The 22595-nt window shown below is 40.8% G+C and overlaps 2 protein-coding genes across 7 annotated transcripts in view; one reads left to right on the forward strand and one right to left on the reverse strand.

Annotated features, from left to right (window-relative positions):
- The window catches only part of LOC134224943 (zwei Ig domain protein zig-8-like), a 951761-nt gene that overhangs the window by 536686 nt on the left and 392480 nt on the right, over positions 1–22595 (reverse strand). The window lies entirely within an intron of this gene.
- LOC134222122 (uncharacterized) lies at positions 1207–22293 on the forward strand. Its single transcript, XM_062701265.1, has 3 exons — positions 1207–1219; positions 2594–2715; positions 21694–22293. The coding sequence occupies exons 1-3, from the start codon at positions 1207–1209 to the stop codon at positions 22291–22293; spliced, it is 735 nt and encodes a 244-aa protein (XP_062557249.1).

The raw sequence follows: 22595 nt of genomic DNA on the forward strand, positions 1-22595 counted from the left end.
TTCATAATTACCGTTCTGTTTCCATTTTGTGGTAGATTTTGTAAAAATTCTTTAGAGCACTTGCAAAGCTGTAATAAAAATTACAACGGGAATTTATTCAGATGAATGAAAATGAATTACACTTTATTCCGCGAATGCGTTTTAAGAGGGCGCATTCGAAAGGAAATATCAATTATTTTCGATTAATTATACAGCATTGCATCTGACAGAATATTATATTGACATGTTCAGTTGCCTTCTATAATAAATTTAGAAATTCTGCCGCCTCATGCAACACGTTTGGGGTGAAAATACATGAGAGTCATAACTCGATTGTGTTGACTGTAATTTGCTTATCACGCTCCGAAACTTTGATCGATTTTGCGCCTCCACACTTTCGCCGAGCAGCCAACCAAAATTCTAGCTCTTTGTAGTCACCGTGTCGTAAGGTTCGTGCCATTATGGGTCGAAATGTGGGTCGGAAATCCGCGTGGTCTGATACCATGGTTGAGAAATATCTTCTCTCCATAGTTAATGATAGCTTTTAGTGTTCAACATTCGAATCAAAACAGTATTTATCCCTTCCTTGCGAGGAAAACCTATCCAATCTAAAGCAGTATTGTACTGATGATAATGCGAAGATACGAAGACGATTGTGGAATTATGAAATGAATCCCAACCTTATTCCCTTCAGCTATATATTCATTAGGGAGGCAAAATTACTAAGGTTAATCCAAGGTTTAGCCGACGGGTTTACTTTGACAGCTCCGGCGAACCACAGCGCATGCATGGAATCGAACGGAACCGGTGAAACGTTGGAATCACGATGGCTGTGCGGTTTTCACAACATCAAATGTGGTTAATATTGAACCATCCCCAACGACTACCGTTCCGCATAAACTGTGTGCCATATATTTTGATAATTTATCGGTTGTGGCTCGGGCGGTTTTTAATTGAAACGTAGACCTACCCAGTGGAGCAGAATCGCGTGCTGAGGGATGACGGTGCGCCCGGGCTGGGCGGAAGCGGTGATCCGTGAGCATTTAATTATTCATTGGGCACTTTGTGAGAAGCATGCACGTGGTCTTGTAGATTTGCGGTCGGGAGCTTACATGCTTCGAAGATAAAACCCATTGGTTGTAATTAATGTGGAAGCGAATAGTGTCACAGGCTCTGCGGTGCGAGTCACATGCATGACAGCCACTTGTCAGAGTGTCACAATGCACAATGTTTGACAAGTGTAAGTGCTCGAGGATTCCGTGCCGTGTAGGAAGGTACCAGACCGCTGATTCGGTGACAATGCTGGCTGGTTGCAATTCGCATGAAATAGGAGAGTGTTAGAAAATTAAAAAGCATTTTTAATGTTCAAAAATATTTAAAAGTTCTAGTCAGATCCAACTGGGTCCCGCAACATGAAGACGGAAACTGGGGGAAGAAGACAAGACCGCTGCCTGCATTGAAGTTTCCTGATCAGCCTGATCAGCATCTACGCCCCAACGAACGGTAATCCTGATGACGTGAAGGATGACTTCTATGAGAGCCTTGATAAGGCCTAAGGAGAGTCCCCAACATACGACGTGAACATTGCCATAGGGGATGCAAATGCGCAGATCGAGAAAGAAAGTTTCTTTCGTCCTGTCATTGGTACGGAAAGGCTTCTATCCGCTACCAACGATAATGGTCTGCTACTTGTGACCTTTGCTGCTGCTAGAGGGATGGCAATCAGCAGTACCTACTTCGCACGTGAGTATATCCGCAAACACACTTAGCAACATACGAGCGGAGATACCTGCTCTCCGATAGACCACGTGCTGATCGACTGACGACATTTCCCGGATGTTATAGATGTAAGGTCTTTCAGAGGCTCGATGACTGACTCGGATCACCACCTTGTAGCTGCAAAACTTCGAGCGCAACTTTCAAGTATTACGAATTTCCGAAACAGCAGAACGATACGTTTCAATATCCAACGCTTGTCGGTTGAAGGAGTTGCTGAACAGCACTACCAGACGGACGAGCGGATAGGATATGCCGACGTCAGATTGTGGGAAGATATCCACGAAGTTGTGACTACATGAACCCACTGCAGAAAAGAAGGTAACACGAAAAGAGTGTGATAGGGGAACTGTACCGGTTTTGGCCATATTCCTAATTTGGCCAGTTTCTCGCACATCTTCAAAAAAAAAGCAATTTCCGAGCGTTTTATTAGCTATAACAGAAGATATATCTTTTACGATTCTTCGCTGTGGAAAATAATTGATAGTTTTTTGAAAATATGCATTTTTCAGGGTTGGCCAAATTAGGCACTAAGGTGGCCAAAACCGGTACACTTCCCCTAGTTGAATCGCAGGAGATCATGAATAGAAACGATATGCGAGGGTTTTACGCAACTGTCAATGGCGCGCGGCATAAGATCGCGCCAGTGCCCGCCATGTGCAATGACTGAGAGGGTTTTAGCCACTCCTTCATATGGGGCTGTCCTATTGTGAGTTGGCGCGAATGGTACATCCGTTATTTGTTTGTTGTTTTGTACGGTGAAGAAGAATTTTAATGACGAAGCAGAGCAATTTGCAAATTTTTTACGTTACCGATTGATTTTAACGCATTTCAAAAGGTAACGAAAATAATCAAGCAGTGCAGTTACAAACAAGTCAACAATTCTACGATATGTACGATTCATCGAACAAGAATAGAAATATCGATACAAAGCACGACAAAACCGACGTCGGTGAGAAGGTACATTTTATTTTGTGTAAAAGCCAATGCAACCATTAATTGGCCTTCCACATTACTATGTCTGAAACATGATTCGTGCAATTGCCCAGGGTGACCACTCTAGTCGACAAAATAAATTCCCGGGTTTTTCCCGGTTTTTCCCGGTTTTCCCGGTAGGTCTTTCAAAATTTTCCCGGAATTGTTTAAAGGTGCCTGAGAGGGTTTTGATTATGTAAAACAATGTTTTGCCTTTCTCGTATACTAAGTATACGTAAAGGCTATAATTTCACTCCAAAACCAAAATTTTGATAGAAGGCTCGGAGACCCATAGTGTTATATACCAATCGACTCAGCTCGACGAATTGAGGTGATGTCTGTTTGTGTGTATGTATGTATGTGTGTGTGTGTGTATGTGTGTATGTGTACAAATTTTGTAGACACACTTTTTGGAACTTAGCATTACCCGATTTACTCGCAACAAGTCGCATTCGACGGGGAATGCGGTCCCATTGTTTGCTATTGAAAATTGGCCTGATCGGACATTGCATTTCGGAATTATTGAAAAATCATTGTTTTTTCCCAAGGGTCCCCCCTTGGAAAAAAAAATTTCAAAATGGAATTTTTTTTTTTTTCGAGAATGGTGGGAATGCATAGTAATTAATGCAAAAACATGCAAAATGATAGAAAATATGCGATTTATCCCCCTAAAGGGCTTTTTCGACCTTTCCTATGTGATTTTTTCAGTACATTTTACGATGCACGAGAAAGGCATCATCGCCGCTAGGTGGATTAATCTGGGTTTTTTATTTGAACAAAGTTAATAGTTTTTTGGTATATAAAATGTACAACATAACACACTTAAAATAAATCGCAGATTTCTGTGAAATTTCACCGAAATCTCAACAGCAGAACTGTTCGGTAAATAATTTTACAGATTTTTGGTGGTTTTGACAGTTGAACAAAGGAAAAATCGCCGAAAATTTGGTGAAATAATTACCGAACAATTCTGCAGTTGAGATTTCAGTGAATTGAATCAAAATTCGCCGAAACCTGTGAAATGATTTAAGTTTGTATGTTTAAGTATCAATTCAGTTAGGGAAACGGTTCAGCACTTCATCTCATAGATCCAATCCATCAAAAACAAAGCAATAAAAAGGAATTCGATATGTTTTATTTTTTATTTTTGTGATTTTTTTTCAGCAGTGAGCACTCATATTAGCAAAAAGAAGCGACAAGATTGGTGCTGTATTTCTCTGTTTTGCGATGAGATGAATAAATATTCAGTGAGATGGAAAATGGAACAGTTCCCCTATTTGATAATAAGCATTGAATTCTAACATTCTAACAGACTCATGACTCGCTGTAAAATACTTCAAGTTCTAACTGCTGTTTTGTCCGAAAAATTTTTGAGATATTGATTGCACTCTAGAAGCTATGTAGCAGGAAAATAATGAAAAGGGCACATATCGGCGGTTTCGTGTAATATTGGGACAACTAAAAATACTTCATTTTTGACATTTTGATTGCAAAGCACAGAAAACGGGTCTTCCACGAAAGGCTGAATCACATAAGGCTGAAAACTCGTAAGGCTGAACACGAAAGGCTGAAAAGTAAAAATCTCACATAAGGCTGAAATAACAAAAGGCTGAAACTCGAAAGGCTGAAAAATCGTGAGAAACCAATATTAGTGGAAGAATTCACATTTGACGTTAAAAGGGGCACAAACTAAAATGATCCGCAACCTTTTTGAGACTTCTTGTTGTCTTTCAAATTTTTATACGGAATTCTTATTTTGTAGTCTATACAGCTCATAAAATTTTGAGGTACTGTCGTCGGGGTGACAATGGGTCAAATGGGGGTGAGAATGGGTCACTGAATGAATGCTTGTAGAATGCATTGAATGTATCTGAGGGCAAGAAGACTAAAATATAAGAGACCTTTTTGAACGATTTTTCTCTACGACCTCCAGACTGCCGGTGAGAGCGATGACCCATTGTCACTCCCGATGGCGGTAACATAGAACATCCTTCCTTCTTCCTTGTTTCTTATTGCTTCATCATTATTTCTTCTCTCATCTTTATCTTACTTTTTCCTTCTTCCTTCTTCTATGTTCTTTCTTCAATCTTTCATCTTTTTTCCTTCTCCCTTCTTCCGTCTTCATTCTCTCTTCTTCAGACATAACTAAATACCTACTCGGTTGGCATTGCTCAAAACAATACGTGTGAAAGAGTTGGTTTTAAAAATAGATTGCGAGAGTTCGGCTACGTGCCTGGTGTTGGAAATTCGATCTCATCAGTAGCCTTCTAAGCTGCGGAGGACACCAGAAGTGCTTCGTAGCTTAGTAGGGAAATCAGCTGTCTAGCGTACTGGTTTCGTGGAATCAAACCCCACCAAAAGAAGTGGTTACCCTCCAATACATTTTTCAAACTAAATCTTTCTACATAACGTTGTGCAATTGCACAAATCGAGTTTCAGACATAGTAATTAATTTCCACTCTGGGTGACTTATACCCTGAATGTAGGCAATTAACTTTGATTGTTTTACTTACATTCATTCATTTACATTCTCATACATACATTCTCAACAGTTGTCAATCATTTCATTGTTAATGTAGCATCCTAATTTTGGTTTCCCAAACCAAGTTTGCTTAACTGTTTCATTACTCATGGCGTGCATAAAATCTACTGGACAATTTGTTTTATGACATCAAAAGCGGGAATCAAAATGAGATGTGAGATACCATTTACTCCATTAGCGATAATTAATTCACTAATAGCCATGGCCTTCAACATGTCCGGAAGATTGCGTGGTGGTACATTCTTGATGAATCCATATTAACCTTGACTGCCGGAAACGTGATGTCCTGGGTGTTAGCAATAACCACAACTCTCATAAGCGATGAATTATTTGATGTTTTGAATTTTACAGTCAGATATTTATGCTGCATGCTATTGCCCGGCAACATGGAACTAAGTTATTGCCTATATTTAATCCTGTTACATGCAGAGCTTCAAAAGAATGTTCGTATTCAGTATGGCCATGGTCCAGCAGTAATTACATTTAGAAATCAAATATGTAGAGGCAGATCGTTGATGATTGTGATTATCGGCCATACTAATCTTTTGATGTTTGAATTAAAAAAAATAACCCATTTGTGCTGAAAAATAAAGTAATTTAATCTTTAATGGAATTACTGTTGCATTTCAGTACATTTTGCAAATCAAAAACAAAGTCCAACATGTTTAACTGAAACGTTTTTTTTCTGTGAGTCATATCCCCGTCAAACACATTTTTCGCACCAGCCTCATTTTTACTTTTGGATCCAGATCTCAGATTCAGATAGGTAGGGTAAAATGTCCAATAGTGGACCCCCTAGTAGCGGAATTTTGCTCTTCCTGTCATAAGGAGTAGAAATTTTCAACATATTAATTCTGCTTGATATCTAACACCAAGTTCTGCATCTCCTCTTCACGATACATCCATAAAACACTCAAATACACGACGTTATTCGTTGAAATTAACATTTTAAAGTCTGACTGAATTCGCCCTATAGTAGACCCCCTGGGGGTCCATAATAGGAAATTGCTTCCCTATAGTCGACACTTCATTTGATTTTTATGTTCCGTTTCGGGACGTTCTTCTTCCCTATTATGGACCCCCCAAAATATTCCTATAATGGACACTCTGTGTTTCAGAAAAATATATATAGCTCTTTTAGTGGAATGTATTCAACCGTCTAAGACGAATTAAGTACTGTCCATTTAATTCCACCAGTTAATTTTCGTTATCTTTGCAGGAGTGGATGGAAGGTGTCGTGTGTCCCATCTACAAAAAGGGCGATAAGCTGGATTGTAGCAACTACCGCGCAATAACATTGCTGAACGCCGCCTACAAGGTACTCTCCCAAATTTTATGCGGCCGACTAACTCCAACTGCAAGAGAGTTCGAGAGTACCAGGTGGGATTTATGGGTGAACGCTCTACCACGGACCAGGTGTTCGCCATACGTCAGGTATTGCAGAAATGCCACGAATACAACGTGCCCACACATCATCTATTTATCGACTTCTAAGCAGCATATGATACAATCGATCGGGACCAGCTATGGCAGCTAATGCACGAAAATGGATTTCCGGATAAACTGATACGGTTGATCAAGGCGACGATGGATTGGGTGATGTGCGTAGTTCGGGTTTCAGGGGCATTCTCGAGTCCCTTCGAAACGCGTAGAGGGTTACGGCAAGGTGATGGTCTTTCGTGTCTGCTATTCAACATCGCTTTGGAAGGAGTAATACGAAGGGCAGGGATTGACACGAGTGGTACGATTTTCACGAAGTCCGTCCAGTTATTTGGTTTCGCCGACATTGATATCATGGCACGTAACTTTGAGAGGATGGAGGAAGCCTACATCAGACTGAAAAGCGAAGCTAAACGGATTGGACTAGTCATCAACACGTCGAAGACGAAGTACATGATAGGAACAGCCTCATGAGAGGTCTATGTGAGCCACCCGCCACGAGTTTCTATCCGTGGTGACGAAATCGAGGTGGTTGAAGAATTCGTGTACTTGGGCTCACTGGTGACCGCCGATAACGATACCAGCAGAGAAATTCGGAGACGCATAGTGGCTGGAAATCGTACGTACGTTGGACTCCGCAAGACGCTCCGATCTAATAGAGTTCGCCGCCGTACCAAACTGACTATCTACAAAACGCTTATAAGACCGGTAGTTCTCTACGGACACGAGACCTGGACGGTGCTCGTGGAGGACCAACGCGCACTGGGAGTTTTCGAAAGGAAAGTGTTGCGTACCATCTATGGTGGGGTGCAGATGGCGGACGGTATGTGGAGGAGGCGAATGAACCACGAGTTGCATCAGCTGTTGGGAGAACCATCCATCGCTCACACCGCGAAAATCGGAAGACTGCGGTGGGCCGGGCACGTAGCCAGAATGTCGGACAGTAATCCGGTGAAAATGGTTCTCGACAACGATCCGACGGGAACAAGAAGGCGTGATGCACAGCGGGCAAGGTGGATCGATCAGGTGGAGGACGACTTGCGGACCCTCCGCAGACTGCGTGGTTGGCGAAGTGCAGCTATGGACCGAGCTCAATGGAGAAGTCTTTTATGTGCAGCACAGGCCACTCCGGCCTTAGTCTGATGATAAATAAATAAACCAATCGACGCTCGACGAATTGAGGTGATGTCTGTTTGTGTGTATGTATGTATGTGTGTGTTTGTGTGTATGTGTACAACATTTTGTAGACTCACTTTTTGTAACTTAGCATTGGCCGAATTATTCGCAAGTACCATTCGATTGAGAATCCTGTCCCATTGTTTGCTATTGAAAATTGATCAGATTGGACTATGGGATCAGAAGTTATAGCCAAAATACTATTTTCTATGCGCAAAAAATGCTAAAAAACACTCACTCATATTTTTCATTATTTTTTTTGCACGAGAAAGGCACCAACACCACTAGGTGGATTAATCAGGGTTTTTCTTAATCTCTTCAGATTGCGTTCAAAAACATTTTATCGACCTCATCCAGCATGATCGATGGAACTCTTGGGTGGCGATGTGACTTCTATGGAAATGGATTTTAAACTCAAAATTCAATTAAATCATACGAATAGCAAAAAAATATTTATAATTTAGCTACATGTGGGCAAAAAAATCATTTTCTGTCTATTTGGATTATCTACACACATGAGAAGCTGACAAATGGCTTATTTCGCTAAAAATAGGCTTTTGCTTGTTGGATTGCAGGCTGGATCAACGATTTCATGCGTCCGTGAAACATATTTTACGAAGAACCTTCATGTGCAACTAGTCTTGTAAGAAGAATAGAAAAATGAATTAAATTAAATTAGTTTGCTTTATCGACACGCGATCTAACCTATCACACCCCGCTCATCCGTACTTACCTACCATTGAAGTATAATTGTTTTTATTGCATTCAAGCCTGGCCCAGATTACCTTACTCAATTTTCGTCGACGTTTGCACGAACACCGTCGTCAATAGTCTTCCAATACAGAATAAAACGAAAGCATTCCCGTAAAGCCAAAGCACCGAAGGTAGCATTTTCTCACCTTACTCTACCTGTTTGCAAGTGGTTCAATCATGCCAAAGCGATTCCAACGATGCCATCCATCCTGCCTGCTGCTGAGTGGGGCGAATTGGAAAATTTCAGTTTGTTTCGAATTCCTGCTGCAACAGCAGCACATACAGCTCGAGGGTTGTTATTAATGCTTCAGTACTCCGCTATCTGTGTCAGTGGGTGTTGTTGGTGCAATAGCTGCATCTGGGAATAGTATAACCTAATTTCCCTTTGTCACTGCACCTGTCCAGATGTCATTGAATAAAATGGAGTCGTACACACATACTCCATGGTTCGTTGATAATAGTTTGTAACAGGGAGCCGGCAGGTATTCCGGGCAGGGTATTGCGCTTTGGCATGCTCCACCAGGAATGGAAATTTCACCGTTAATCTGATGGAGTAGTTTACATAAAACTTTTTTTTGGAAAAATATTATCAATACAATACTCAAGATATATTACAGTATTATCCCAATTTTATCACCCCCTTGGTAAAGTTTAAAGTGATAAAATAGGGATTGTGACAAAATCGAATTGTGACAAAATTTCAATTTTTAAATTTGTTTTAGAAATATGAATTAGTGCATTCCTTGGAAAGGCAAAATACGTGAACGGAACTCATAATTTGTTTTCAAAATGCTTACAAATTCTTGACAAGTACTTTGAAATGGTTCATAAAGAACCACAGGCGTTGAAAGTTATTTCATGAAAATTAATGTTGTTTTCTGTATTATTTATAACAATAAAAAGAACGGCTAAAACTTACTACCCTTGGTGGGGGCATCCATCAATTCAGCTGTTATTGGTCGACGGTACAGCAGCAGCGCCTTTCTCTGCTTTGTTCTCTCCGAGGCAGCCAAGTTGGTTGCGACGAGACGGACGCAATGAGAAAACAGAACTGTGCAATAAAAAATCCTATTCGACTAAATGCTGATGTCATATTAGAAATTTGGAGACAGTACTCGTCGATAGCAAATCCTTCCGCACGCGATGGCATATGAGCAAGTCAAACCACCTTCCTTTTGCCAGTGGAGATATATCAGCTTCCACACTGATATTCTTCCCTCCCCCTTCATACGGGAGCTTGGCAGAAGGAAGGTCGTGCGATATGTGCCATCACAAATATTGCCCTCCGCTCGCTTTCAAATCGACTTCTATAAAAACATTCTTCATGCCTGCCGTATCCTAACGGAACTATCAATTCTATACTTTCGCCTCTAATGCTATCATGAACATGTACGTCCAAGTTTGGAAGATGATATTAGCATTTCCATATCAATTTAAAACTTTCATGATTTTTGGGATGACAAAATGTGGAGACGTGAAGACGAAAACGTGATAAAATCTGGGGTAGACAAAATCGGGTCTATACTGTATTAACAATATATCATCAATATGAGACCCAAGCAAAAAAATCGCGGCACACGACAAAAGAAAACATCGATGAAAAAGAAATAATTGCTTACGGCGTTTCACAATGTTGCTTGGGTCTTTGAAAATTAAAATATTATGCTTACATAAAATTATCAATAATAAAATTGAACTATTGACTCGAGGAGAGGGTCACCAACCTCGATGGGTACTTTGTTTACATGGCAGGCAGGGTAGAGAGAAGTTTACTCTTTTTGTGGTGCGTGCCTTACCAAACGTCTGTTCATCGCTGAATACGGAATGCAAGCTTGCACAAATCGTAAGCAGAGATCGGCACATGAAGCTAGAAATCCTGGCCCTGCAAACCAGCAGTCGTATAAGGATGTTGCTTTAAAATTATATAAATGTAATAGAATCATATAAAATGCGATATAGAAATTATAAAAATTGTGAGAGATACGATTTTGTGATTTCAGTTTGATCTTTATGGCGAAATTGGATGTTTATTGGATGTCAATATAGAGTTATTTACTCCTTACATCAATGAACTCATATATGAGGGTATTTCGAAACATTTTTAATCACATCATTATCTTCAAGCATATCAAGGAGTATAGTATCGTAGTGCATATATTCTATGATTGGTGTGGGGAGCCCCATGTTTGGCTGGGGGAACTGGGTTGGGCAAGCTTTGAAGAACACAAAACAACGAGTAGGACTATTAGTTGTGTTCTACTAACCCTAGGGGATGTAACGCGAGTCCGGTTGACGACCAAAGCGCGACAAAATATGCAAAAAAAACGGGAAATATTGGTGAAAGTGTTTTCAAAGTAACGTAACGAACTCTCGCTTAACTTTTCAAAAGGTCCTAAGTAACATTTTTTTCATGAATTAATTTGAATAGCGCAATCAACAGACCAATATGAAAGTTTTTGATTGCAGTACTTAAATTAATTCATGAAAAAAATGTTACTTAGGTCCTTTTGAAAAGTTAAGCGAGCTCATCTCGTGAAATGTGACTAACTACATCATGAAAATAGAAATAGTGTAATTTTCACAAGATTGGATGTAAAGGTGTTGCTATTTGGTTTTATTTCGTTAGTTACGTCGGCAAATAAAATTTTCAAAAGACCACAAATACATCTACACAAAACGAACTGTGTTTAGATTATTCTTTTGAATACCTGACACTCTTAATGAAATTTTGTCAATATGATTAATAACACGCCGTACTTTTGTGTCTAGTTTACAAAAATCGATACGATCGACACCAGTAGTTTACCATGGTCGACACGATGGAATGTTAGTACGACTATCAATAATTTGTTATCACATTTGACATTACAGATGACAAGGATTGGCCACTGGAGCCGTTCAACGATTCTGTTGGACCTTCTGATCTGCGTCGTGAATGGGAAGAATGGAGCGTTTGAACTAATTGCGGAGCTTAGAAAAATCGAAGTACAGCATGAAAAATACATTGGCACGGGACGGAAGGCCTTCAACGCATCTGCTATAATTTGCGGCCGGTGGCTGGAGAAGTGTACCCGGAGTCGGTGAAAATCCCTTCTTTAATACCGATTGAGACACCCGAGTACGATAATGCGGTGAAACGACTGAGCAATTTATTTCCGATAAAGAACATTTCTAAACAAACGATCGACATTAAGTATGTGCGTGCCATTGAAGAAGAAATCAAATTCCTATGTGTCTTATTTCGGACAAATGCGAATTAAGATGGAATAAGTAATCATTCACGTTTTGCATGATGCCAATCGAAGAACAACTCAACTTGACTAACCAATAGTTCAGTTGTTATGGTATTTGATACATTCGGGACAATGGTCCATTCGAGCAAATGGTCTTTTTAGGCGTCTGGTCTATTCGGGCGTTTGTCATTCGGGCGAATGGAATTCGGGTCTATGGCATTCGAGCGTTTATGATAGAACCTACGTTCTGTTGAATTTAGACTGAAAGAAGACAATTTTTGAAAGGACGAAAGAACGTAACGGTGGAACTACTTTCGAGAAAGAGATCACATTCATCATTAACTTATGTATTCCAGGCAAACAACCACTTCTAAAAAAGGAATCGCAATTCCCGTTGCTTGATACCGGACCTTCTTTTGACCTTTAAAAATTAAGGGTCAAATCCACCATTGTCTTATTCTGAGTAAACGCTCAATTAGAAAAAGGAATCACATCCACCATTGCCTTAAACCGGGCCAGCGCCATCTTAAAAAAAAAGGGATCACATATACATTTGCCTTAATCCGGGTGAGCGTCTGCTTTAAAAAAAGGGTTCACATCCGCCATTACTTCAATCCGGGCAAGCGTCACCATTGCTTTATTCTGAGCAAACGCCTCCTTTTAAAGAATGAATCACACCCACTGTTCCCTTAATCCGGGTAAGTGTCTATTCTTGAAGAAACGATCACATCCACCATTGCGATAAATATTCCGAGCAAACCCCTACCTTTAGAGAAGGTTATCACATCCACCATTACCTGGTAAATAAACATTGCTGTTCACTGCGCTATTTGTACCTACTGATCCCGTTACGATCTTTGCACGGACCCGTGCTTTCGTTTTACGTTGGACCCGTTTGCGAAAGTGAAATTCCGACAAGCGGTGGTAATCCTTCAGGGACAGCGTTCTGAGAAAAAAACTCTTAGAAGGTCACGTCTCCGCGCTCAGCAATGAGCATTAATAAAAACAAGAGGAAGGGTGAGTCTCTGAATTATCCACTTCCTTCTAAGAAACAAAATTTCAAGACCGTCCTGCCAAATTCCAGAAATTTCTGGAAGAGCAGTTTCTAGTACAAACAGAATCCTTAGAGCTCCTGATGTGTTTTCATAAGGTTTGAGCAGTCGCATGCCCAGTTTCATTTCAATTGGTGATATGGTTCTTCTCTCCCCATTTAGACCCTTAAATCTGACCCTAGTTAAAATTTCAAAAGGCCAATTTCAAGTTTAAACAGCATTCTTTGAGTTCCTGATGTATTTTTATGAAGGTTGAGCAGTCGCATGTCCAGTTTCATTGTAATTGGAGTTATGATCCCTGCTCTCCCCATTTTGACCTCGAAATCCGGCCCTGGTCAAAATTTCACAAAATAAATTTTAAGTTCGAGCAGGCATCCTTTAAGCTCTTGAAGTGTATTCATGAGGTTTGAGCAGTCGCGTGTCCACTTTCATTGTAATTGGAGTTATGGCCCTTCTCTTTCCATTTTTACCCCTGAATCCAGCCCTGGTCAAAATTTTATAAGTTCAATTTCAAACAGAGTTCTTTGAAATCCTGATGTGTGTTCATGAAGTTTGAGCAGTCGGGGGAAGGGTCATTTCGACTGGGCCGAAAGTCATTTGGCCAAATGCCACTAGGCCGAAAGTTATTTGGCCGAATATACCATTTGGCCGAACAGACCATTAGGCTGAAAGTCATTTGGCCGAAAGGGTTGTTTGGCCGAAAGCGTCATTTGGCCGAAAGGGTCATTTGACCGAAAGGGTCATTTAGCCCAAAGGGTCATTTGGCCGGAAGGATCATTTGGCCGAAAGTATCATTTGGCCGAAAGGATCGTGTGGCAGAAAGGGTCGTTTGGCCGAAAGGGTTGTTTGGCCGAAAGGGTTGTTTGGCCGAAAGGGTCATTTGAGCGAAAGTGTCGTTTGGTCGAAAGGGTCGTTCGGCCGGATGGGTGGTTTGGCCGAATGGGTCGTTTGACCGAAAGGGTCGTTTGGCCGAAAGGGTTATTTGGCCGAACGTGTCATTTGGCCGAAAGGGTTGTTTGGCCGAAAGGGTCGTATGGCCGAAAGGGTCGTTTAGCCGAAAGGATCGTTTGGCCGAAAGGATCGTTTGTCCGAAAGGGTAGTTTGACCGAATGGGTCGTTTGGCCGAATACGTCATTTAGCCGAATAGTTTATTGAAAAGTGAGACATCAGGAATGAGTAAAGAGACATCTCACTACCCTCTTCGCACTACTCACTTCTCACAGTGAGAAGTGAGAAATGAGCAAAGAGAAGAGTGAGACGTCTTACTACTCACTTCGTGCTTTTACTTTTTACAGCAAGACATGATAAATGAGGAGTGCTAAGTGAGACGTGCACACTTATTTTTAGCAATAACTCGGATCTGAACAGAGATATCGGTCCGGAAATGTATCAAGGCAAAAATATAGGTATTCGTATTGAGCACAAATGAAACCGCGATGAATTCTGACGATCAGGTGCTGAGTGCGAGCCATTTGAAAAAAAAAATCCGTTCGTTCTGGGCTTTAAGGGTTAAATTGATTGATCTGGAAAATTTATTCCGTTTTAATGCTTTTTTTATAGGGGAAGGGTGCGGCACTTCATCCCATAGCTCCTATTTCCATCCCATCAGAAACAAAGCATCGCTGATTTATGCGATGAAACATATTTATTTGGTGGATTTTTTTTTTCAATCGTTTATTGCTAATGATGCTTTATTTAAGAATTTTTTTTTTCAATGGAAAACAATGGAAAAATTTTTATATAAAAAAAAATGTTGCAAGTTTTACGATTTGGTTTTAACGAAATTTTCTTATATTTATTGAAATTTTACATTATTTAGGGAAACATTGATTGTACCTTGATTTACTAATTGGCAATTTCCCAATTTTATATGGAACATTTATTTTTCTTTATGGAAATTTTATCTTGTTGCCCGACCATAGTATAGATGTCACAAAGATCACAATGCTATTACTATGCCATTTTCTATCCTTCCCCGTTGTCCACGTTTCAAATGTAAGCATATCGCTATGAAATGAATCGAGCAATAGATTGGTGCCGACAAAGTGCAAATCGCATCAAAGCGCACCCACATAGGATATTCAAATCAAATATCTAAAATTAGCCCCTGATCATCGGGCAATTGACAACTAGCCATCAGTAGCGCAGTACGGTATCTGCTATTCCAACAAGCATAACTAAACCGGCACTGGAGCCGCTTGTATCTATAGTTTGCACTTCTCCATCGGGGTGGACAAAGGTCCCTGCTAATGTTTGTCCTCTAAATTTGCATAAGATTAGATCGGAGTGCGCATTATCGTTATCGTGCTTGCAAAGCATAAATGAATTGATTACGTCGTGACAATATTGAAAGAGATAACGCGGTATGATTAATGCCGTTGCCCCGTTCGTTTCATTTATGCTGAATGCCATTCTGGTGCAACGGGAGTTCTCTCTACACAGTGCCATGCACAGACGATGCACATATATATTGTATCGACGGATCCTCCATTTGAACTCCGTAGCATAGCCAGATGGCGGTATAGCGAGGGAATGTGTAGAGAATGGCGCCCATAAAAATGTTGATCAATTTAATAATTTGAATTTCATTATAGATGGAGGACAGTAGCGAGGGTGTTTCCACTTGGGAAAATAGAAACACTGCAGCAGTCGTGGCTGCAACAAAAGGTTTATCGGGAATGTTTGCATAAAGTGATGTAAAGATAATATCTGCCAGGATAACAACGCTTGTGGACCTTCCAGTGTGACCTACATTTGTGAAACAGTTTCAGAACAGTGTGGTGGCAGATGTGGGGCTGGGATATAATGTTAACCAAATATAAGCATCGTCCTGCGCTCGTTTCCTTATTGAGCTCATCAACCAAATTTATGATTGTTCACGTGGGTGCATCGGTCAACAAAGTTTGGAATCGAAAGTAAATCTGAGACTAATCAAATTATTTTTAACATTTTTACCTGTCTTGCACAGTTGCAACAGAACATAGTAAATTTTCTTCACTATTAGAATAAACCGAACTGCTACCCGTGTCTGACCGCTTTTTTTATTCTGCTTTATTGTGCGTCGCACTATTGCTTTACTCCGAATCATCAATACATCGGCCGGGTCGAGTGTTCATTACCAAACAATGCCATATTTGATAACTATTGAGTAAATTTGTTTAAGATGTAATGCTGCTTTGACGAACATGCATATGAGTAAGGTTGTACTCGCACTAGGGAAATGAATAAAGATGTTCCCATGCATCGATCTTGGGGCTAACAAATCCAATTTCCCAACCTGTCGATAGCAGCCGCATTATTTTCTCCCAACGGTTTCACATTTTCACCCTCGGCGGTATTCCTGTACGGAGCACATAACTGGCAACCGGACTTAATTTGTATCGATTAAATTAAACCATGTGTGCAGCAAGTAGCTACAAAGTCGAGTAAAACTTCTGCAACGAATGCAACTGGAACTGGAGGAATTTTCGTTTAAAAGTTTTCTTCCCCGAACATACTTCCTGTGAGTTGGAAGTTTTGCCAGTTCAAAGGGTGCACATTTGCGTGCAATTCGTGCTACCGGCACACATTGGAGTGGTGAGCGAAAGTCATTTGTCAAAATTATTAAATGACGAAAATGAAAACGTTTCATGAAAAATAAAAAGTTTTTCAACAAAAGTTAGATTTGTTTGAAATTTTAGTTTTTTAATAAACTGAGCATAACTTAGCTTTGATTGACTACACATAGGTATCTATGGTTGCTACTCCGCGAGAGACCAGAATAAGTGAAATTGCACAAAGAATCAAGTGAATGGCTGATTGGGATTGGCCAAACATTCTCATTGTGTATGTTTCAGTGACTCAAAAGTTCAAATGATCAATAACAGCACCGGCCACGTCTTTGTAGTTAGTTAGAAGAGTTAATGTTTGCTGTTTAAAGGCAGACATCTACGTCTCCACAAAAACCTAAGGAAAGTTTATTTGTTAGTTGGAACTGGATAAGTGAAAAGTAATGTGGCTGTGCCACCCAAGCAGCAGATTTGACATAGACGAGTTACTGCAACCTATGTACGACCAAATCTAGTGAAATATAGATTGCAGCAACAAAGGGCAGTTTATTTCTTTACTAGCAGACCCGACGAACTTCGTTTCGCCTAAAATTGATTAGTTCTCGAGTTATGCAGAAATTTCGGTTTCGTTTGTATGGGAGCCCCCCTTTCCAAAGGAGGGAAGGGTCTCGAACCATCTTAAGAACCTTCCCCGACCCCAAAAACCTCTGCATATAAATTTTCACGCCGATCGGTTCAGTAGTTTCGGAGTCTATAAGGTTCAGACAGACAGAAATTCATTTTTATGTATATAGAAGAAGAAGATTACAAAGCAACTTTGGAGCCCTGTTGCTTGATTGCTCCTAAAGCATATTCCATTCCAAACCATTTGCTTCTAAAAACTATTAAAGATCCCGCTTCTATCCAGCAAACGACGCGTAGTACATTCGCACGATATAACAAGCACTGAAAAATTACCTTCATCATCCCGTGGCGAGAAAAAAAAATCAGGAGGGTTATATACAAGATACGACCGCCCGACGTAAACTACGTAAAACAGATCATAAGATAATTATTTTGGTTAGAGCCTAGAATGATTGAAATTTTGACTTTTCCGTTCCCTTAAGATAACATCAACTGAATTGGTTATGGTTATATTTGTATGGAAATTACTATAGAAATCGTATGTGAGAGATCGTTTCGTGAGGCGGATCATTAACTATTTAGGGGGAGAACTCCCAACGCCGGACACCTCCCAATACCGGACACTTCTTAAAACGACACTACTTGCAGAGGTCCCTCCTTCATCTTATTAAGTACAAAAGGAAGCTATTGAAAAGGCTTCTAACGGCAAGGAATATCAGATCTTCATGTGATAAACTTTGTACAAAATTTGTAGTTGAATAAAAATTCTTCACACCTGTTTTGTTACACATACTTCAATTCAATTGTTTCTTCCTGCTGAGAAAGCCACAGAAATTAGCAGAAACAAAAATTGAAAAAGGTGAGAATTTTAATTAGAATGTAAAAATTTAGCTGAAGAGTCAAATAAGCTCCACTAACAATTTTTAATATTTACAACTTAAAGCACGTGAATAATATTACTATTCTGAATGATGTCTTTACTCATGTAACAGGAACTTAATCACATTTGAACATGATGCAATAGTGTCCGGTACTAGGAGACATTTTTCTGAATCGTAAATTTTTTCACCAAAATTCATCGTTGAAAAACGTGTTCAAATGATCAAATATAGTTTGTAGGAATCATCAAAGGTCAATAGTCATATTTTGTGTTTTTTTTTCTTTTATTGCCAATATAACTCACGAAGAGGATGACCGATTTGCGAGATTTCCTCACTAATCGATTCGTATTGGGATCAGCTGTGCTTCTATATGCTAAAGGTTAGTAAATTTTAAAGGAAAATTTGGGAAAATTGTCCAAATACAATATTAGGGCGAGTTTGGAGAAAACCTAACGTGATCGCTCGAAAAATGATAGAGTGCGGCGTCGCAATCAACGCAGAAAATGACATTTCGAACGTTAAACGTAAAAACCCGAACCCGTTCTGCTAGTATGGTATAAATGGAAACATAATCCGGATAGTTGAAGTTTTTTATTGTTAAATGGCTTATGTGTCTGGCACTGGAGGATCTCCCCCTAAATATAATCAACCCGAAGACTTCGTAGAATATTTCTAAATCTGCAATCTGTTGTTTGTTGTGAACCAATCGGATTTTCGTAAGCAAAGTTATAAAGAAAATAAAAATGCTCATTATTGATATGTTATTCTTTTACGTGCTCAATTGAATTTCCCACGATTTAGTATTTCCTTAATAATTTTTCTTGCAAGCAGCGAATTGTTTCGCAATAAAGACGATTCATTCACTTGCTAAGTTTCCTATGTTGCCAATGTACTCATATATTTTTAAATATTAATGACCAACGTTGCAAAACGGATTTCTGAAAAATTTACTGTTTTCATAGTAATTCTCTTACAAACTTCAAACCGCGCGTGCGTGCTTAGTCAAATTATAACCATTGGGATGTTGAATATATGGGGTCGGGAGGTAGAGAGGCTTGTTTTGGTAAACGTTTTGCCGCGTGTAATGTTTAGTTTTTCCGCAAATCATGTTCGATCGCACACCAATCCATTTATGTTTCGAACAAAATTGGCCCAACTCACTATATATGAAAATGGTTGGATATGACAATTAAAAATTTTCATTTAAAAACCCCAAATTTATTATTCCACAGTGGTGATGACGCCTTTCTCCGATTGTTATTCGACTTAGAGTGATTAATGCATTTCATAGTTAATTGCCTATTAAATGCTTTTGAAGTGTTATTTTAAAGGGATGCTGCCTAAATAGTAGGATACTAACTTACTCCTACTAAATAGTAGGATGCTAACTTTCATCTACTCAGTGACTGAGTAAAATTGCATTGCTCTCTCTTTCTATCCCACAGAAATTTTACTCAATTTCCGTCAAAAAAGTTAGAGTGTAACCTTGTTTAAAGTTGATAATCAATTTTAATATTCACCTCTTGCTTACATGAACATGTCCAGCATCTGTAGCCCTTTTTATAAACACTACTTTTTTGCTCCGACCGCGGTCATTGCTCTGGTTCTATTTTGTACTTTTTGTGCGAATCACCGCACAAAAGTAGAGCGCAAGAACCAACCGCAGACGGCGGTCGTTACGAAACTGTGAAATTTTGCTGGGTTGGTAAAGATTTGGAATTTTTAATGTTTTTACGTTGATAATCAATAGTTCCAATAGGCTTAAAAAATTGCTGGAGAGTTGCCGATTCGATTGATAATAAAATCTCGAAAATCCATTGAAAGATAAAGGAGCTATTAGCGTTTGAAATCTATCCTAATTTCGTGACGGTCTCGAATTTGGAAATTTCCGTTTTACACCCTGTATCAGAGTCTTCCCCTTAGACGTAGTTTACGTCAAAAACACGGCACGCATACTTGATGGCTTAGGGAAACTTTTAAAATGTTAGTTATTTTAATAACGTCCTGAATTTTTCTAAATCAAGATTATACCTTCCTTTGCTGGTAGTTTTGGTAGTTTCCGATATGAACTTTCGTGTTTGAATTTGTGTTATTTACTGTATTGTCACTCCAAATATCAAACACCCTACAATATTCAGATAACTGTCACACAGGACCCCTTTCTGCACATGTATGTACCTGATAATTAGTTTTCTAATTTGTTCTCATACGCACTATAGAAAAAAAATCGAGAACATACCGCAAACTATAAAGCATCGAGACGAATTATATCTGTGCGCCGCGATTTTCGGAAGTGCTATTCCAAAATAAATCGTCTTCCAACGCAACGGTTCTGGGTATGTGCGAGAATATTTGTCTTTCGAGCCAGATTACTGTTGGACGCTCGATTGTGGACAATCGTTGGACAATAAAGTGTAGAACGTTAGGGGTCCCGTAGCGTAGTTGGCTACACGTTCGCCTTATAAGCGAATGGTCATGGGCTCGATTCCCAGCCCCTCCATTAAAGCCCCTCCAGCCGCCGAATCCGCAGCCCATACGGTGGCGTTTTGGGGAACGCGCCCTACCATCACGGCTGCCTGATGACGACTGACAAATTGTTCTTCTTGGAGGCATTCCTCCAACGTACTAGGATAAATAAAAATGACAAACCCAGCAATGCAACGATCATCAGAATTCACGACATAGACAAATGAACACAATGGATTCTTGAAAGGTTGTGAGGGACGAAGTGCTATGGGTGATTGTTCACTGCAACTCGGTGGGGTAGTCGTTTACCGACACTAGCCGGCAAATTACGCCCCGAGCGTATAGATTACCTCGGGAGGATTGCTTGCAACTTAGCGTGTTGGATTTTCTTCAGAGCTCGGCTGTGGATTGAGCCGAGTTCACTGAATCGAAGAAATCTCTGCTACTATTTCCCTTTGGCTTCAAGTATTATTGATCTGTAGCCGAATTCCGAAGCTCCAAGAAAAAATTGACAAATTTCTTTATAAATAGAGATTTTTAAATTCTCTTTCTCTTTCCAAAAATTTCTTCTCTTCATACCGTATTCCGATAGACTGAAGAGAAAGAAAAAACTAAAATTTCTTGCGAAGAAAAATATTAGTTCACAAATTTTACACTAGATGTCTTTTGACAATTATTTGCATACCGATTGCTCAAAACATCCTCATATCGAAACTAAAACTTGCTTTCGCTTATGGTTACCGAAATAATGAAGGGAAAAAATGATAAATATTCAATCTAGTGATGAAAATATGCAGTAACAGCAACATTGTTGTGATTTCCAACTGGCTGAAAATAACGAAAGCTCTAACTTCAATACCTCGAAAACACCGAACCATTAGCATTTGGCTCAGCTTTAGCTTAGCTTTAGCTTAGCTTTAGCTTAGCTTTAGCTTAGCTTAGCTTAGCTTTTAGCTTAGCTTTAGCTTAGCTTTAGCTTAGCTTTAGCTTAGCTTTTAGCTTAGCTTTAGCTTAGCTTTTAGCTAGCTTTAGCTAGCTAGCTAGTTTTTAGCTTAGTTTAGTTTAGCTTAGCTTGTTAGCTAGCTGTTAGCTTAGTTAGCTTAGCTTAGTTTAGCCAGCTTAGCTAGTTCCTGTTCCCCAGTTTAGCTAGCTTGTTAGCTTAGCTTAGCTTTTAGCTCCCACCCACCTGTTAGCTGTTAGCCCTGTTCCAGCTCCACCAGCCCCCTGTTCCCACCCCACCACCACCAGCCCACCCCTGTTCCCCACCACCTGTTCCCAGCCCCTGTTCCACCCCACCACCTGTTCCACCCAGCTCCACCACCACCCACCAGCTCCCACCACCCAGCTCCCAGTTCCACCCCAGCCCTGTTCCCACCTGTTCCCACCCTGTTCCCACCCCACCTGTTCCACCACCTGTTCCCAGCTCCCAGCCTGTTCCCAGCCTGTCTCCCACTCCCACCCCAGCTCCCCCTCACCCCTGTTCCCAGTTCCAGCCCCACCCACCAGCCCACCCCTGTTCCTGTCTCCTCAGCCCACCTGTTCAGCTCCCAGCCTGCACCCCCAGCCCACTGCCCACCTGTTCTCCAGCTCCCCACTCCACCCCAGCCCACTGTTCCCAGCCCCACCCAGCTCCCACCTGTTCCCAGCCCCACTCAGCCTCACCTCAGCTCCAGCCCTGTTCCAGCCTGTTCCTCACCAGCCCCTGTTCCACCCCTGTTCCCACCCCAGCCCACCCACCACCTGTTCCAGCCTCACCACCAGCCCCACTCCCACCCCAGCCTGTTCACTCCCTGTTCCCAGCCTGTTCCCAGCTCCTGTTCGCCCCACTCCCAGCCCAGCCAGCCCTAGCCACTCCACACCCCAGCCCCAGCTCCAGCTGTTCTGTTAGCTCCCCAGCTGTTACCTGCTGTTAGCCCCTGTTAGCTCCACCCCACCTCAGCTCAGCCTCAGCCCCCAGTTCAGCTCCCAGCTTAGCCCTGTTCCAGCTCCACTCCCACTCCAGCTCCCAGCTCCAGCCTCAGCTGTTCCCAGCCTCCCAGCTTAGCTTTAGCTTCAGCTCAGCCTAGCCTCAGCCCCTGCCTCAGCTCAGCCTTTAGCTTAGCTTTAGCCTTTAGCCTTAGCCTTTAGCTTAGCTTTAGCTTTCAGCTTAG

The sequence above is a fragment of the Armigeres subalbatus genome, chromosome 3, assembly GCF_024139115.2.
Source record: "Armigeres subalbatus isolate Guangzhou_Male chromosome 3, GZ_Asu_2, whole genome shotgun sequence".
In the NCBI taxonomy this organism is placed as follows: Eukaryota; Metazoa; Arthropoda; class Insecta; order Diptera; family Culicidae; genus Armigeres; species Armigeres subalbatus.